Source organism: Suricata suricatta, chromosome 2 (genome assembly GCF_006229205.1).
Source record: "Suricata suricatta isolate VVHF042 chromosome 2, meerkat_22Aug2017_6uvM2_HiC, whole genome shotgun sequence".
NCBI classification, from domain to species: domain Eukaryota; kingdom Metazoa; phylum Chordata; class Mammalia; order Carnivora; family Herpestidae; genus Suricata; species Suricata suricatta.
The window spans coordinates 65,549,960-65,564,549 of record NC_043701.1 but is presented as its reverse complement, the minus strand read 5'-3'; the positions used below and the strand labels follow the sequence as shown (position 1 = coordinate 65,564,549).

Genomic DNA, 14,590 nt, shown 5'->3' with positions numbered 1-14,590 from the left:
AAGGAGAACACAATGACTCTAAACCCACATTTCTCAATAATAACACTGAATGTAAATGGACTGAATGCTCCAACCAAACGACACAGGGTAGCAGAATGGATAAAAAAACAAAACCCATCTATTTGTTGTCTACAAGGGACTCATTTTCGACCAGAAGACACCTTCAGGTTGAAAGTAAAGGGATGGAGAAATATCTATCATGCGACTGGAAGCCAAAAGAAAGCTGGAGTAGCCATACTTATATCAGACAAACTGGACTTTAAAGTAAAGGCAGTAACAAGAGATGAAGAAGGACATTATATAATAATTACAGGACCTCTCCATCAGGAAGAGCTAACAATTATAAATATCTATGCGCCAAATTTGGGAGCACCCAAATACATAAAACAATCACAGAAAGAAACAATCTTATTGACAAACATACACTACATCAGTCAGAATCACTATTTTAATGTTTTAAACATGCCAAATTACACTTAACAACACATTCATTTTCAACAAGTAGGTATCACTTGGTGAAATATACAGATGGCACTTAAGTGGTTAAAGCAAAATATAAGAATGTAATCCACATACCTTTCACAAAAAAGCACCTCTTGATTTAGGTGTCACCTATTTTACTGCAATACTATATAGCAAATATCCTCTCTTACATGGAATGAAATTAAATCTACAATATCATAAGATAAAAAACCTCAATTCTCCAAAAATCATCTAGATGTTAACTAGATGTTATTACAACTATAGGGAAGTTGTGGGGGGAGGGGGAGGCAAGGAAACAGGTAAGGGTCTAAAGAATCTCTGGATAGCCAAAATAAATGCCATAAAATCATTACTCATAAAAGGGTCTCTTCTGATGTATGTTTCTACATTAGGCACAATCCTAATTAAAAATCATAAAGGATAAGAAATAACAAATGTGAAGAGGGGAAGGGTGGCACGGAGCAAGCATACATTTTAGCAGCTCCACTAGGTTGTCAGTATTAAAGCATCAGAATGACAAACCTAGACTGAAAACAGAGTTAAATTATTTTGCATATATTCAGTAAAAAGGGTATTTTCATTAAAATCTTGGTACCTAAAACTATGGGCTTCCATTATCTAGAAAAATCACCTATCTGGAAAACATCATGTCCAGATGAGACTGGACAGGAGATTATTTTATTTGCTTTGATTCACTTCATTAAACAACACTCAAGCCATCACTTTTCTGATGCAGTTAAAAAATTTACTAGAAAATATCAAAACGCGTCACTGCTTTAGAACATATCCTATATGCTTCCTAAAAGAAAAATCCATTTTTACAAAGAGCACACATATTTTTCCTCTCAATTTACATATGCTCTTTCAAAAGACAACACAATAAGAGACAAGTAATACTTTTGCTTATATTTAAATAGTTAAATTCATATTTAAATAGTGCCTGTTAGAATCAGATGAAATATCTTTAATCTAAATCTCCTCCCTATAGCTGCCTTCACCACCCCTCAAAAACCTAACCACTGTCATCATGGCATGTTTACCTTTCCCCTCATAAATTCTTTATAAATGTTAGAAAGGGAAAGAAAAAGCAGGAATAGGAGACTTCTTATACCCAATGCCTATTTAAGTGTCAATAACAAAATCTAAGAAGTTCTGGTTAACAAGAAATGAACTGATAAATTAAATCATGTTTAAAATGAAATCCTATTCATTATTCCTCATGAAAAGTATCTTTAAAATAAACGAACACAAAGAAGACCTAAGGAGTCTGAGATCAGCCTGCTACAAAAAGAAAAAAGTAGTTTTTCAGACAAAGAAAATCACTGCCAAAAATAAATCTCTAAGACTCAAAATTGTTTTATTTTAGGTATAAAAATTGTTACAAGGGAAGAAGCAAATATGGTAATAAATAATTTTAAAAACATGAAGTATGACTCACTTGAAACAACTTGCTATTTACTAAAATATGTTTCCTGATATGCCAGGCCCTGATAAGAGGACTCTATATGTCCAATAAATTTGGGAACCTCTTCCATGTGGAAGGTTTACACACACATGGACTATCAGCATTTCCGAGAGGTCTCACGGTAAACATAACTTATTTGACCCAGCATTACACAAACCTATTCTGACTTCAAAACCTGTTTTTCTCACAGCTGTTTTAGCATACCTATCAACATCCTGGGAAAGTAAAGGTTCCACAGAATAATAGTAAGCCATAATAAATAGAAACATTTACAGATGATTACAGCTAGCTAGTATCAGCATCAACCTGAAGAAAACACAAAAACAGGATAGTTATCAGAACCAAAAATTGAGGAGGTGAGTTCAGAAAAGGCTGTCAATTCTGCTGGGTGTTTGGGGAGGGGAAGGAGAGGGAAAGTCTTATTGAAAAAAAAATATTGGGGGCGCTTGGACGGCTCAGTTGGTTAAGCGGCCGACTTCGGCTCAGGTCATGATCTCGTGGTTCATGAGTTTGAGCCCTGCATTGGGCTCTGTGCTGACAGCTCAGAGCCTGGAGCCTGCTTCAGATTCTGTGTGTCCTTCTCTCTCTGCTCATGCTGTCTCTCAAAAATAAACAAACATTAAAAAAAAAAAAAGTTAGCTCATCACATTCTTATTAAGGCAAATCTAAAATCTAGCATAAATGAGTACGCCACAAGGGGGAGCCATTCTCCATCACATCTGGCATATACTTTCAAATCAAAATCTAACAGGTAAATGATGACATTTAGTCAACATTCTATTTCTAAAATATACATGTAACTTCAACTAAAATAAGGATAAAAATGTTATTATTCACTTTTAAAATAGTACAGTAAAGGGAAAAGGGCCCTTTCTCATTTAGAACATCTGCCAAGGTTTTGCATAGATCAGCTCCTAAGTATTCAAGGAAGATGTGGCAGGCACAAATGGTCAAAAGTAAAATTTAATATAAATGCCGCCAATGGTTCAAAGATGGCCTATCAAATCTTTTCTACTGGCCTAAAACAGTGAACGACCCCAGCAAGAAGCCAACAAATGTTAACTGTCTCATTCTGCCGAGGGACAAAACTTAACAGATCAGATATAATAAGTGTTTCACTATTAAGATATCAGCTATTTAATCATGAGTTAACACTGTGACCTAAGTTATTTGATACAAACAACTTAGAACCAAGATGAAATAAAAAACAGGATTCAGAGTTTGGAGGGGAAAGGGAAGTTAGAGGACAAGTGCTCCAGTTTTTGTATTCTCAGAGCTCCAACTAAGGGTTCAGAATATGTGCACATTAAATACTGAGTGACAAGAAAGAAATCTCATTTATACCTTGACAGGTAAAACTCCTGTCTTACTTGCCTTCCTGTCTCCCAATTATCAAATGAATATTTGAACAAAATGGAGATGGCAGGAAAAAGAGGACAAATGTGGAGACTGCAAATGTCCGCCAAAAATTCTCAGTTTTGTTTTTAACTTTTTTTTATGTTTATTTTTGAGAGAGAGAGACAGAGTGCAAGTGGGAGAGGGGCAGAGAGAGAGGAAGACAAAGAATCCGAAGCAGGTTCCAGGCTCCGAACTGTCACAAACCTTGAGATCATGACCTGAGCCAATGTCAGACGCTTAACTGGCTGAGCCATCCAGGCGCCCCTGTATGCTCACTTCTAAGCAACGTGACTGCATCAGTCCTATCATGACAAATTGAATCTAGGTTTGGTATTTCACTTCCTTTGGCCAATGGACATCAGCAAACACAACAGAAGCAGAGGCTTGTGCACTAGGGATTCCCTCCTTCTGCTCCGTGGGGTCCTGCACCTACCACCATGTATATGAGCCCAGGCTAACCTGCTACATGTTGAAAGAAATGTGATCATCACTCCAACTGACACTCCACCAACCACCGGACATACAAGCAAGAGCTCCTAAGACCAACTGACCTGCCAATCACCAGACATGTGAATGAAGCCACTCAGCCCCAGCTAACCTGACAGAGACCTTAAGAACTCTCCAGACAGCCCAAAGAACATTAAGCCATTATGTTTTGAAGGTTTTGTTTGCTGCAGCAAAAAAACTGATGACATAGTTAGGTTATGAACTTACAACAAAAATCTATGTATATATTTTTCTGTTCTCAAATAGACTTTAATCATAAACTTTGACTGACATTATATCACTAACCTCAGAGCCACATTACTGAAATGACCTGACCTGACCTATTAAAACAACATATAATCCACATAGCTTTTAAATTTTTCAGGCAACCTGCAAGGATACAGATGAAGATGGAAAACATAATAACAAATAAGAAGAATTCTAAAACCAAAAGAACGGAAAGACAGAGGGATATCTCAATCCTCTACTATATGTGTGTACACATATACACAAAAAATTTCAAATTAATACATTTTAAGGATAAAGCCTGAAGAGGTGTAAAAAATGAGTTTTTGTGAAAACTACAGAATAATATTACAAAGATAAACACTATAAAGATCATAGGAATGGTTACATAATTTGTCATCTTTTAGTTTCCACAGAATTGAGGACAAATGAATTTTGGTTGCTCAGATTTTAATGAGGGAAAAAGAAAAAAATAAAGAAGGGAGGGAGGAAAGGGAGTGAGGGATGGAAACAAACTAGTCTCATGAAGATGGACTTAGTTTGGGTTCCACAAGCCACTGGTAGTCAGGACCATGAGGCTACACTATTAACAGCTGCAATAACAATTTTATGTCATAATATATAGCAATCCTGCTGGTGGTATTAATTCTTTGGGTCTGATCTAAACTTGGGCATATGAGGACCTATTTTAAGTTGAAATTGATAGGGTTTTATTTACGTTTTAAGCTTCAATACTTGCACAGAGTACAGTATTATAATACTGTAGAATGGGGAATTAAAGGACAGTTACTGAATTGCAAAATTTTTAAATTCAAAACTTCTCTACAGATATGCTTTCCTCCACTCTGTCAAAAGCATTATCTCTCAACTGTATCAGTTCTACTAAACCTAACCTATTGAACTTAGTTAATGAGAGGTCATGATCAAGTCATCAAACTAGAACATGAATTTGGCTTTGTCTCTCATACCCTGTCTTTGCTATGATTGATGTTAAGTGAAACTACATTCCAATACTGACACCTCCTTTCCTTCCTCCCGTAGAATACTAAAATGCATTGGTCCAGTTAATGTTATCTCAGCCAATTCTTTTGGTGAAGACAAATTTATATGACAGTAGGTAGGCTAATTCATTTGATGTCACCAAAATATATAGCTTCACTATATGATTCTACTAATAAATAAGCATGCTGCACAATAATGCCATAGGTTAAGGGGAAGAAGGATGCTGAAAGAGAAATAAGGTACAAGATACATTTTCAGTTTCTCAAGATGAGTATTAATGTCATATTGTAAGAGGCACTCAGAGCTTCCAAGTTCTCAAAAACAGTGATCAATAAAATGAAGTCCTCAAATACCTAGGAATGAATCTCAAAAGATATATAAGATCTGTAGGATGAAAAACAAAAAATATTATTGAGAGAAAATAAAAGACTAATGAAGGAAAATACCATGACCAAAGACTGAAAGTTTCAAAATTATAAAACATAAATTCTACCCAAACTTAATTACAACTTCAATGTAATCCCAATCAATATCCTCAACAGATTTTTTTATGGAATCTGACAAGCTAACTATAGAGTTTATACGGAAATTAAAGAACCAAGAAAATCCTGAAGAACAGCAAAATTAGTACTCACTCTATCAGATATCAAGATTTATTATAAACTTATGACAACTAAGACAAAGAGAGTAAGGAAATTAGAGCCCAGAAATGCACACTATATGATTCAGCTGATTCATGGCTAAGAGAACACTGCAATATAATGTGGAATGGGTGCCTTTTTGATAAATGATCAAATGTGATTGATTGAGTACCTACATGAAAAAACATGTTTGCCTCATATTATAAAAAGTGATTCCAAAAGAACTGTAAATTTAAATGCAAAAGATAAAACAATAAAAGTTTCCAGAAGAAAATTTCAAGGAATACCTTAATGACCTGGGGTAGGCGAAGATTTCTTAAGCAGGACACAAAAAGCACTAATTATAAATGGAAGAAAAAAAACCCTTATAAATTAGATTACATTAAACTTAAGACCTTCTAGTCATCAAAACAATCTTAAGAGTAAAAAGGCAAGCCACCAAGTGAGAGGATGTATCTGCAATATATATAATTGACAAGATTCTTATCCTATCCACAATATATTAAGAACTCCAACAACTCAATTAGAAAAAAAAAAAGCCAATAGGAAAACGTGCAAAAGAGTAGAGAGTTAGTTTTAAAAAGAGAACATCCAATTGGATAATAATTATAGAAAAAGGAATGTGACTTCCTTAGTCATCATGGAAATGCATATTAAAACCACAGTAAGATACTACTACACAGCCACCAGAATGGCTACAACAATAGAGACAGATATTACTAAGTGTAGCCAAAGACCTTGAACCTGCTGGTGGGAATGTACATTGGTACAATGACTCTGGAAAACCTGCAGAATCCAGTAAAGCTGAATATCTGCATACTTTTTGATCCTGAAATTCTAATTTTATATACATAGCCAATAAAAACAAATACATCTGCTCACCATAACACATGTACAAAAATATTCATAGAACCCCTACTGTAATAGCCATGAACTGGAAACAACTCAATATTCATCCATAGTAAACAGAGCAAATAAATTGTGGTATGTTCATACAAGAGAATACCATACCGCAATTAAAAAATAAATTGCTGTTACACACAAGATGGATAAATCTCACAAACATAATTATAAAAGGTAGGAAGCCACACACACAAATGCACATACTATCCCATTCTATTACAAAAAAGTTCAAAAACAGGCAAAATTTATCTGTGATATTTAAAGTCAGGAAGTAGTTACCTGGGTGTTTGTGTATGTACTGATGGGGGGATGCAAAGTAATAACAAATGGGGGTTTGGAGAAAGCTCTGGCTACTAGTAATATTCTACTTTTTAAAATCAGAGGTGTGTTTAGTAAAGATTCATCAAGCTATATATTTCTAATGTATAGTATGATGTTTTACAGTAATGTTTTACACTAAACCTAAAAATTCTTGTTTAACAAAAAATTCCTAATTTCAAAGCAAATGTATTTGAGAGCTATTTGAAAAGCAAATGTATTACATTTAAAAGATTTACTGAAATAAACTTGTATAGCACAGCAGCAAGAAAGTCTGTGATATAATGAAAATAAGTGGATTGGAAGTCAAGAGGCCTAGCATAAAACCTGACACTCAGACATATAATAAATGACAAATGAATGATCTAGTACTAAAGGACAAGTTATTTCTTCTCTCCCTGTTTCTAAAACTAGATTATAATAAGGCTTAAATGAGTTATTACATATGTGTTCAGAGAAGTTCTTGGCAAAGAACAAGTAATAGTATCTACTACTTAGTCAATAAATACTAGATACTATTACCAAATGTCAGTCTAGTTCCAACACTAGACGGAGGTGTAATCTCAGACAAGTTACTAACCATTCCAGAATTCTATAAAATGACAGAGCTAATAATAGATGCTCTATAGCTCCCTTTCAGCTCTAAAAGAATATTTAAATTCTGATTCTCAAACATGTCACACTAAGGAATACCCCCCCGGTATATTAAAACTTTAAGCACTACTGTACTTTCCAGACTACTGTATATTACAGAATATATACCAAGCATACAATAGGCAAAGGAGGCTTGGTATATGTGAATGTTACTGGACATCCACAGTATCACTTAAGGTGGACTATAACTTAAACACATATTAAGAAAAGAAATATACTCAGAATAAGTAAAACAGTTCTGGATGAAGATTAAGGAGATTGTGTTCTACTCCTGGCACTGCTACCTACCTTAAAATAGAAAATTACTCCTATCTATGTTTGTTTGCTTATCTGTAAGGTGAGAAAGGTTGCAACAGACGATCCCTAAGATCTCTCTGGGACTTTTTTCACTTTTTTCCTTCTTTCCAAACTAGAAAGATGTCAATTACTTACAATTACTTAGAAAACTGGGAACTTTAACACCCATAAATATGAAAATTGGCTATCTCCTGGCCTAAGCAGTCCCTAATCTGAGAACGGGTGACAAATGGCAATGGCCTTTTTTTTTTAATGTTTATTTTGAGAGCGAGAGCGAGAGAGATCATGTGCCTGCAGGGGGAGGGGCAGAGAGAGAGGGAGATAGAGAGAATCCCAAGCAGGCTCCTCACTGTCAGCACAGAGCCTGATGTGCGGCTTGATTCCACAAACTGTGAGATCATGACCTGAGACGAAATCAAGAATCAGATGCTCACCTAACTGAGCCACCCAGGTGCCCCAGCAATGGTCACATTTACTTTCAAGCCAGTGGATTTGATTCTGCCTCTGTTTCTACACTTGATCTTAGCCAAAAGGTCGAGAAGTGATACCTCTACTTTCTAAATTCATGTATATTCTATATCATAGAGAAGGGCAGGAAAAGGAAATTAGCTCAATAAATGCATTGATACACTAATTTTCTCACATAATTGCAGAATTAATAGATTCCATTGTACTACAATATATTTAACAGTCAGCATTTACTCAGCACCTACTATGGTAAGCACATTTAATGTATAAAACAAAAAGATCAGTTTATGTGATCTTAGGTAAGAGTACTGCTGTGAGGACTGGAAAATACATGGCTACATTCATTGCATTTCTTTCATTTTCAAGATACATCCTTGCAAAAAACAGGAAAACAGAATCTTATTTCATTATCTCTAAGAAAAAGAAATTAAGTAGGATCTGAAATTAACTTTTTTATATTACTTTTTTTTTTTGAGAGAACAAGTGAGCACGAAAGGGGAAGAGAGGCAGAGAGAGAGAGAGACAGAATCTTAAGCAGGCTCTGTGCTCAGCAGAGAGCCTGATGCAGGATTCAATCCCACAATCCTGGAATCATGACCCAAGATGAAATCAAGAGTGAGACACTCTACTGACTTAGCCACCCAGGCAACCCAGAATCTGAAATTTAAACTCTTTTTTTTTTTTTTTAATTTTTCTTTTTAAGTTTTATTTCTTTTTGAGACAGAGACAGAGCATGGGCGGGCAGGGGCAGAGAGAGAGGGAGACAAAGAATCCGAAGCAGGCTCCAGGCTCTGAGCTAGCTGTCAGCACAGAGCCAGACGCGGGGCTCAAACCCACAAACGTGAGATCATGACCTGAGCTGAAGTCGGACACTCAACCGACTGAGCCACCCAGGCGCCCCTGAAATTTAAACTCTTAACTGCACATCCAGAAGGTAATTTATTCTTAATAGTCCCAAGAGTTGTCATTATATTCTTACCTTTTTATTTCAAACCTATAGCAAAAAAAAAAAAACCAGAAACTTGTCTAAAACATATAACTAAGAGTTAAAAAAAAAAAATCCCTAAAAACCTCTTACCTGAGCATGAAAATTGGACATAGTTGTTGTCTCTATATCCTTCTTTCCTAATATCTCCATTTTCACTGGTGAATTAGGAAAATTAAACGAAAAGTAGTCTAAAAAGTCAGGTAAATAAGTAGCTGCCCCATGAACAATACCCATTACATAGAAAGCTGCAGAGTTTTCATTTTCACTGAACACGAGACCCACAAACTCTTCGGCAAACCTCTCCATCTCCACAGGAGACAGGTGGGAGAGTTCATTACTGTAGGCGTGGATAACAGATGCGCCTCCATTAGGCTGGTGCTCAATATGAATGAGCTGTTTGAACTCCAAAGTGTCCAACCTTTTGAGGTTATTCTGAACCCGTGGCTCCTTTAATGAGACAAATGGAAACTCATTGTTTTCTGGAATTTTCGAATCACAGTTCTTGGTATCCAAATTTTTTCCACTGTAATCCTTTACGTTATCATTTAGGATGCCTTTGGCTTCTTGATCTTCAACATCAGATAGCAATCCTGAGCAGATGGTTTGAATAGATTTACTATACATTTTTGGACGCTTCCGTTTTTCATTCTCTTTGTGTTTCTTTTTCTTTTTCTTCTTTACTTTTTTAATTTGTAAGTCTTCTGCATTTGCTTTTGGTTTTTCCTTCCCACCTGTTGAGAAAAAAAATTTTTAATTCCAGATTTTACTTAAAATTCATGCTTAAGGAACTATTTTACAATAAATAAGCAAAGTTTACTCAGACTTGGGTTTATATCTGGAACTTGTTTCATACAGTATTGAAAAACATAATATAATCAATCTCTTTCCTTCTACACACACACACACACACATACACACACACACACACACACACACACACACACACACAGGAAGGCTTAAGACATATGTATACCTATAGCACATGCTACCATTCTGACATGTAGCAGACATTCCTGGCTGTTCTAGAAAACATAATCTTCAAATTCAAATGTAAAAAATCATAAATAGGAGCTGAACTGAGGTCAGTATGAATAACATCCACCAGATATTTCACACTGATATATATCATCAAAAATTGCATATAGGTGTCAAAACTTATAAATCACAAAGGGAGAGAACTACTTGCAGTGTATTAATAGCAACACAGCAATTCCTTAGTTTTTTACCATATTTCCGCCTTACTAAACTATTCTTGCATCTATAATGGACTATTTTAGAGGTCCACTAGATTTTGCAAAGTTCCCAAAGACCCAAGAAGGAAGCATAAACGAAATGACAAAATTAGAATAATTTCACATGTTCTATGAATAAATGATACCCATGTACTAGTAAAAAGATGAATAAAAAATTAAAAGATTTAGGGCATTATACCCTTATATATTAATAAACTTCTGTACTAAAGTCAGGTAGATTCTGGGCCAAGAAATTTAGAACTTCAAAAAATACAAGAGTGATGCACAGAGGCTATACAGCTATATACTGAGTGTACACTTAAACATAAATATTATCCCAATATATTTATTTCAGCACAGTAAGGAAAACCAGAGAAAGTAAACATCTTCACAAGAAAATATTATACTGGGGCACCTGGGTGGCTCAGTAGGTTAAGTGCTGGACTCTTGATATATGGTTAGGTCATGATCTCACAGTCCCGAGACTGAGCCCAATTCTCTTCCCTTCCCTGCTCATGCTCTTTTCTTTTTCTCAAAAATAAGTAAATAAACTTAAAAAATATGTTATGCTTCCTAAGATAATAAAGCCATTATAGTAAGAGTTAAGAAGAGAAAGCATTCACTGTTTCTACCTGTTATTTCACTTTTATAGACAACCTGTTATAAATTAAACCTTCCCAATCTGCTTCCTTACCTAAATTTTTCCATATGTACATAGGTCTTTTATCATTCCTTTCTGTCTCCAGTGAGAGGTCCTACCTACTTTTCAAAAAGTCCTGCCTACTCCAAAAACCCTACAAAAAACAGTTCACTATCCTCTTCTTTTGACCAGACTTCTCAAAACAACCATCTACACTGAGGGCCTTCCGTTTATTACCTTATCATTCTTAGCCCTTAAATTCTAGGTCTGCTTCCAGTCTACTCAAATTTACTTTCCCAGAATGTTCAAGTATCAAATCCAATGATTCCATTCATTCTTTTTTGATCTAAGCTTTAACAGGATTATCCAGTTCATCCTTGATTTTTTGCTTCCTTGATATTACTTCCTTATTAATTTTTGGTTTAAAAGCCTCATGACTGTCTCTCATCCTGAATCTTGGAGTCATATTAATCTTTCTATAAATTTTATATATTGTTGGGTCATATTCATCCTTTAAGTAAACTGCTTTCAAGGATTCTTAATGCCTACCAAATAAAATACAACCTCTTCAGTACTGAATCCAAAGACAATGCTCTCAGGACGACTGGACGGTTCAGTTGGTAAGCATCCGACTCTTGATTTCAGCTGAGGTCATGATCTCTCTCAGTTTGTGAGATCAAGCCCTGCGTTGGGCTCTTTGGAAAGAGCATGGAGCCTGCTTGGGATTCTCTCTCCCGCTCCCTCTTTCTCTGCCCCTTCCCTGTTTGCTTGCAAGCATGTACTGTCTCAAAATTTAAAAAATTTTTTTCAATTAAAAAAAAAAGGCAGTGCTCTCAAGTACTTCATTCTCTAGTCAATCTGCACTACTTACAATTTCTTTTAAAAACACTTAAGCCTGTATTATCTTTCTACTACTTGCAAAGACATTTCCTCTTCTGAAAATAACCCTTGTCCTACTCAGCACTCCTGACTTCTTTCTTAAAGACAACTCATGTCATTTCCTTCATTTTGCTTTCCTTCATCTCTAGTTGGAACTGGAATCATTTCATTCTAAATTCATACAGGGGCACGTGGGTGGCTCAAGCACCTGGTTAGGTTTCAGCTTAAGTCATGATTTTAATGGCTCGTGAGTTCAAGCCCCACATCAGGCTTTGTGCAGTGTGGAGCCTGCTTCGGATTCTCTCTCTGCCTCTCCTCAGCTCACTCTCTCTCTCAAAATAAATAAATAAGAACTTTAAAATAAATAAATTCATATAAAATCATTTTTTTAATCACAGGATACCTGTGTATTATATGTCCTTCCACATACTCTATGAGTGAAACAAATAACTTTTGTATGAATTCAAAGTCACGTGATACTTTCCCCCATTGTATTCTTCATGACATTCAATACATTGCTACAGATGAATATTTAAATAAATCCATAAATAAAGAGATTTCTCTCACCAATAAACTAACTGCAGTCTGTGGGGTTTTTCTTTGTCCCTCTTTCAGCCAAAGTTTTCCACAGTATAAATACCACTAAATCCTAATCTTGGGAACAACAAACATAAAAATTCTCTTAAGTTGATAGCAATTCTATAAAGGCTAGTTTAATGTTAACTTCTAAAAATTCATCACTTCTAAAAATTCATAAATATACAGTGAAGGTCAAATTGGTGTAATTATGTAAAGCAAAAAAAAAATCTTTCAACATTACTGATAACATAGGTTTGTAAAGTCATAAATTGCAAAGTGTTAATTCTCTAAAGTCTATATGTAAGTAAATAAATATATTAAATTCATACTTGATACCCAGGAATGAACTATCAAAACATTAGATTCGAGTTAATATTTTAAGAACAAAATTAATAATGAAAAGTATTTAAACAGGGAGCTAATCAGCATGAAAGATAAATGAGGTTTATATATGTAAGCAAAATCCAAATGTGTCAAGGAAAAAAGACAGCAGTGAATTAAAAAAACTTAATTTTTTTTTTTCTAAAAAAATTCTTAAGGGGCATCTGGATGGTTTTAGTCAGTTAAGTGTCTGTCTCCTGTTCCCAGCTCAGGTCTTGATCTCAGGATTCTGAGTTCAAGCCCGGAAGTGGGCTCCACAGTGGGCGTAGAACCCACTTAAAACAAAAACAAAAAGATAACTTCATATATATATTGCTGAAGCAAACACCAAAAACAGAACTTTAGGTTTAAAAGGCCTAACTAACTACAGTAACTAAATGGAAAATACATGTAAAATTAAATGGGTTGCCAAAATAATTTAATTTGAGTAAAAATATAAGCTTCACATCCTATTACATTTATACCTGACACACGTTTAAAAAGTAAAACAGAAAATATCCAGCCATTAGAATACATGTTACTTTGATAGGAATTAGACACACAACAATCTATTTTCTGTTCACAAGGATGGATGAAAACAGTTACGGTATTAAACAGCTAGAAACTGAAAAATGCAAAATAGTAAGAAATTAGTTAAGAGAGTCTCATAATGAGCATCAAGGTATTAAATTCCCAAGAAAACGTACTCTGTAATTAAACACTAACACGAGCACAGTATGCACAAGACAGTCAACATAACATGGCTAAGACTGCTTGTCTTAGAAAGGCCTGCTTACAGGGTGGCCCTGGACTGGACTCTGAGAAACTTGTCCTTTGGGAATGTTTTCACAATTGCTTGGTAAGAGTGGCTCACTGTACCTAAATTTTATGTGCAAACACTGTTTTATGTTGACACCTTTTCCTTTTGGGAGCCTGGAATTGCGGTAAGGTGCCTATGTAACTAACCCCCAATAGAAACCCTGGGCACTGAGTCTCCAATGAGTTTTCTGAATAGACAACAGTTCACATGTGTTATCACAATTCACTGCTTAACGAATTAAGTGTATCCTGTGTGATTCCACTTGGAAAGTACTCTTAGAAGCTTGGGCCTGATTTCCTCCAGACATTACCCCATATGCCTTTTCTCTCTAGTGACTTTACTTTGTATCCTCCACTACGGTAAATGACAGCCATGAATACATCTCTATGCTAGAGTCCTATGAGTTCTCTTAACAAATCATCAAACCTGGGGGTAGGTAGTGCTGGGGACCTCTGACGGACATAGGTAACATGCATTCTTTACAAACTGAGGCACAAACATTCACTAGATAGATTTTTGCATTCACTAGATGGATTTTTAAAGTTTTATATAATGTCATTAATTTCATGTGTTACAAAAACATGTGAAATGCATTATCTACTCAAAGTCATGCCTACTGCACCTCTAAACATTTCATTAAGTCCAATTATACAGCAAACACTCCCAAAATAAACTTAGATTGTATTGTAGTTTCACTTAACAGTATATAAAATGCTGTGTTGTGACAGGTA

The 14,590-nt window shown here is 35.3% G+C and overlaps 1 protein-coding gene across 1 annotated transcript in view; it reads right to left on the bottom strand.

Annotated features, from left to right (window-relative positions):
* The window catches only part of RSBN1L (round spermatid basic protein 1 like), a 71,237-nt gene that overhangs the window by 16,726 nt on the left and 39,921 nt on the right, over positions 1-14,590 (bottom strand). The window contains exon 3 of the mRNA XM_029927930.1: positions 9,440-10,080. Within this exon, the coding sequence (XP_029783790.1) occupies positions 9,440-10,080 (641 nt within the window). The remainder of the gene's footprint in view (positions 1-9,439; positions 10,081-14,590) is intronic.